This window comes from Lathyrus oleraceus, chromosome 1 (assembly GCF_024323335.1).
Source record: "Lathyrus oleraceus cultivar Zhongwan6 chromosome 1, CAAS_Psat_ZW6_1.0, whole genome shotgun sequence".
In the NCBI taxonomy this organism is placed as follows: Eukaryota; Viridiplantae; Streptophyta; class Magnoliopsida; order Fabales; family Fabaceae; genus Lathyrus; species Lathyrus oleraceus.
In genome coordinates this window covers 459,617,572-459,621,939 of record NC_066579.1, presented here as the reverse complement: position 1 = coordinate 459,621,939, position 4,368 = coordinate 459,617,572, and the positions used below count along the sequence as shown (strand labels likewise).

Below are 4,368 nucleotides of genomic sequence, written 5' to 3'. Positions count from 1 at the left end.
TGAAAGAAGCCATGAACATTGTCTGATATATCCTTAATAGAGTGACTATTAGATCTCGTACATCTTCTAAGCTTTATGAATTGTGGAAAGGAAGAAAGCCAAATGTGAAGTATTTCCATGTATTTGGAAGTAAATGTTATATTTTGGCAGATCGTGAGCAGAGGAGAAAAATGGATCCTAAAAGTGATGAGGGAATTTTTCTAGGATACACTACAAAGAGTAGAGTATATAAAGTATTTAACTCCATAACTAAGGTGATGATGGAATCCATAAATATTGTTGTTGATGACTTAACTAAAGAAGCTGATGTCACATATGATATGGAAACATCTATGAATATTGTTCCTAAAGATGTTGTAGACACAGGTGCTAATACCGAACCTGCAAAGGCTGAGTCAAATGACAAAGGACCTTCCATCAGAATTCGGAAAGATCATCCTAAGGAGCTTATAATAGGAAATCTAAATGAAGGAATAATTACCAGATCAAGGGAAGTTGTGTCAAATGCTTGTTTTGTTTCTAAATTTGAACCCAAGAATATCAAGGAGGCCTTGACTAATGAGTTATGGATTAATGTTATGCAAGATAAACTTGGCCAATTCAAAAGAAATGAGGTTTGGGATTTGGTACCAAGACCTGAAGGGACAAATGTTATTGGTACTAAATGGTTGTATAAGAACAACTCAGATGATTAAAGTGTTGTTACCAGAAACAAAGCCAGACTTATTGCTCTAGGATACACCTAAATGGAAGGAGTGGACTTTGATGAAACATTTGCTCATGTGGCTCGCTTAGAATCCATCAGATTGTTACTTGAAATGGCATGTCTCTTAAAGTTCAAGTTGTTCCAAATGGATTTTAAAAGTGACTTTTTAAATGGCTACTTAAATGAAGAAGTGTATGTTGAACATCCAAAAGGATTTGTTGATCCTACTTTCCCAAATCATGTGTTCAAACTAAAGAAGGCATTATATGGTTTAAAACAAGCTCCAAAAGCTTGGTATGAAAGGTTGACTGAGTTTCTCGTCAACCATGGATATAAAAAGGGTGGAATTGATAAGACTCTCTTTGTCAAAGAGAATGATGGAAAACTTATAATAGCTTAGATCTATGTGGATGATATTGTATTTAGAGGGATTTCAGAGGAGATGGTCCAACATTTTGTTAAGCAGATGCAATCTGAGCTTGAAATGAGTTTGGTAGGTGAATTAACTTACTTTCGTGGACTTCAAGTCAAACAGATGGAAGACTCCATATTTCTTTGTCAAAGCAAATATGTAAAGAATATTGTGAAGAAATTTGGATTGGAGAATACTAGTCACAAAAGAACTACTACTCCTACACACTTGAAGTTATCTAAAGATGAAAAGGACATTAGTGTTGATCAAAGTTTATATAGAAGCATGATTGGTAGTCTTCTATATCTTACAACAAGCAGACCAGATATAACTTTTGCTATTGGAGTTTGTGTTAGATATCAACCAGAACTCAAAGTGAGTCACATCAATCAAGTAAAAAGGATTCTGAAGTATGTGAATGGTACGTGTGATTGTGGAATGTTGTATTCTCATTATTCAAATTCCATGTTATTGGGATATTGCGATGCTGATTAGGCTGGTAGTGTTGATGACAGGAAGAGTACTTGTGGAGGATGTTTCTTTTTGGGAAACAATTTGGTTTCATGGTTCAACAAGAAACAGAATTGTGTATCCCTATCTACTGCTGAAGCTGAGTACATAGCAGCAGGTAGTAGTTGCTCTCAACTAATATGGATGAAACAAATGTTGACTGAATATAATGTCACACAAGATGTCATGACATTATTCTATGACAACTTGAGTGCTATTAATATCTCCAAAAATCCTATTCAGCACAGTAGGACTAAACACATTGACACCATGCATCATTTTATTAGAGAACTTGTTGAAGACTAAGTCATAACACTTGAGCATGTTAACACTGAAAATCAACTTGCTGACATTTTTACCAAAGCCTTGGATGCAGTTCAGTTTGAAAAATTAAGAGGAAAACTTGGTATTTGTGTTTATGAGCATTTATAGCAATTATAGCTATTTATGTGTGTCATACAAGTTTTTAACACCCATCATTACACACGACACGCTTGTCTAAACACTTTACTCTACTATGTATCTTTTTGGACGAAAATACGCTCCCCATTTCATTCAAACGCTTTGTTCCTCTCCAGAAATCTATGCTCACCTTCTCTCACGTGTCTTTCCTCATTCCCTCTGTGTCCAGTGTTACCAAAGATGTTGAAACAATCTTCACCCAAGCACATGCATGTCTCAACTGAAAACATTGAGTCATCTTCTCCAACTGCTAGGGCAGATGAACCATTCTAAATGATCAATATGTTTGATCTTATCTTGGATGTTGCTCCCTTATCCATGATTCATCCACTCACTCAAAAGAAAGCAATGCCATATGTTTCAAAGAATGTCAAGACTTCTGGGAAGTCTTCTGTTTCTGAGCCTACAATCCCTAGTGAAGATAAGATTATTGTTGAAGAGGGTTCTAGGTCTAAAGGTTATGATATGAAAAGCCCTACTAGGCGTACTGGTTTCATTGAGAATAAAACAAAAGCGGAAAGGATTGCAATTGATAAGGAACTTCGGAAGTTTGTTACCTCTATGTTGAAGGAAGTGGATTCAGATGTTTTGCCAGATCTTCAAACATCTTTGGCAATAGAAACTATCCCTGATGGTGATTCTAGTGAAAAGGTTGATGAATGTGTTCCTGAGCAAGTTGCGCATGAAAGAAGGAGTAATAAGAAGGCTGATGAATGTGTCCCTGAGCAAGCTGCTCATGAAAGAAGGAGTAAGAAGAAGGCTGATTATATTGTCAATGTTGATGACCTAACAATTGATGAGGAACCTCTTACCAACATATTGGCTCATGGAATAGCCAAGAGACTTCAGAGAAGAAAAGGAAAGGTTGTGATGTTTGAAGATTCTCCTTCTAAGGAGATAAAAAGAAAATCAGGTGGTATGAAAAGCACTCCCTCTAGAAGTTCCAAAGGAAAATATCTTGTTGGTCCTACTAGCTCATGGAGTAAAGTCGTTACTCCTACGAGGAAGAGAAAAGTTGTTTCTTCAAGTGGTTCAGAGCTTGAGGTCGAAGAGGATGTCTAGAACATCACTCATGTGAGAAGATCTGCTCAAAGAAGCCTTATGTTGTTGTGCCCGATGCTCCACTGGACAATGAGTCTTAACATTATGTGAAGAATGTCGAAAGATGGAAGTATGTTATTCAAAGGAGGATAGCCTTGGGGAGGGAATTGGGTAAGGGTGACCAAAAATGTAAGGAGGTTATGAAGCTTATAGAGGTTGCTGGTTTGATGAAGACTGTCACAAAATTTGGTCCTCGCTATGAAAGTCTAGTCAAGGAGTTTGTGGCCACCATTCCTGATGGGTGTGATGATGTGAAGAGTGAAGACTATATGAAGGTGTATGTTAAAGGAAATTTCATGACATTTTCATCTTCTATGATCAACAAGTTTCTGGGAAGGATTGAAGAACCTCAGGCTGAGCAAGAGGTTATAGATGACCAAGTGTGCAAGGAGATAACTGCCAAGCAGGTGAAACACTGGCCATACAGAGGAAAGTTGTCAGCTGGGAAGCTGAGTGTCAAGTATGCAATCCTTCATAGGAGTGGGACTGTCAACTGGGTGCCTACAAATCACACTTCAACCATCTCTAATGTACTTGGGAAGTTCTGGAACAAGAAGAGCTTTTGATTTTGGGAAGTACATTTTTGAACAAGTTTTGAAGCAGGCCTTCTCAATTGCTCTGAAGATGCCTATCTGCTTTCCCTCACTCATCTGTGGGATAATCCTGAACCAACATCCTGGAATCTTATTGCCTATTGATAGTGTGAAGAAAAGGGAATCTCCTTTCTCCCTCCATTAAATATTATTTCTGGAACACATGTTCCGGATATTGTCATGACATCTTCTCAGGTACCTGACCCAGCCACTTCTAAGAATAGCGTTATTGCATAACTGAAGGGGACATGTAAAGAATTGGATGATTCCATCCGATCTAGTACTGATACAAAGATAAAGCTTGAAAAACTGATCAGGCTTTGATGGATTAATAGGAAAATGAAGTTGAACATTATGGTGATGACAATGTTGGAGCTGATGTAGAGGACTATGCTGGTGGCAATGATGCTGAGAATGATGAAGTTAAAGAAGTTGAAGGAGAGGAGTATGCTACTACAGACTCAGATATCAGGAAGATATCTGATTGTAGTGTTGTTTTTGTTTGTTTTGTTTTGTGGTCTCTGACCAAGATTTCAAGCACCCTTTTGTCACTTTTGTTTGTGTTACTTAACTTTATGTGCTAC

The 4,368-nt window shown here is 37.5% G+C and overlaps 1 protein-coding gene across 1 annotated transcript; it reads left to right on the top strand.

Annotated features, from left to right (window-relative positions):
• Nucleotides 1–1,148: 1,148 nt before the first annotated feature.
• Nucleotides 1,149–2,363, top strand: LOC127115315 (uncharacterized mitochondrial protein AtMg00810-like). Its single transcript, XM_051046894.1, has 3 exons — nucleotides 1,149–1,493; nucleotides 1,614–1,746; nucleotides 2,260–2,363. Exons 1-3 carry the CDS (start codon nucleotides 1,149–1,151, stop codon nucleotides 2,361–2,363), a joined length of 582 nt encoding a protein of 193 aa, XP_050902851.1.
• The last annotated feature ends 2,005 nt before the right edge of the window (nucleotides 2,364–4,368 follow it).

Coding starts and splice junctions, on each gene's coding strand:
- LOC127115315 (XM_051046894.1), top strand. CDS start 1,149: ATGGTCCAACATTTTGTTAAGCAGATGCAATCTGAGCTTGAAATGAGT. Junction 1,494..1,613: donor GATATCAACCAGAACTCAAA/GTGAGTCACATC, acceptor GATGCTGATTAG/GCTGGTAGTGTTGATGACAG. Junction 1,747..2,259: donor AGCTGAGTACATAGCAGCAG/GTAGTAGTTGCT, acceptor CTCTGTGTCCAG/TGTTACCAAAGATGTTGAAA.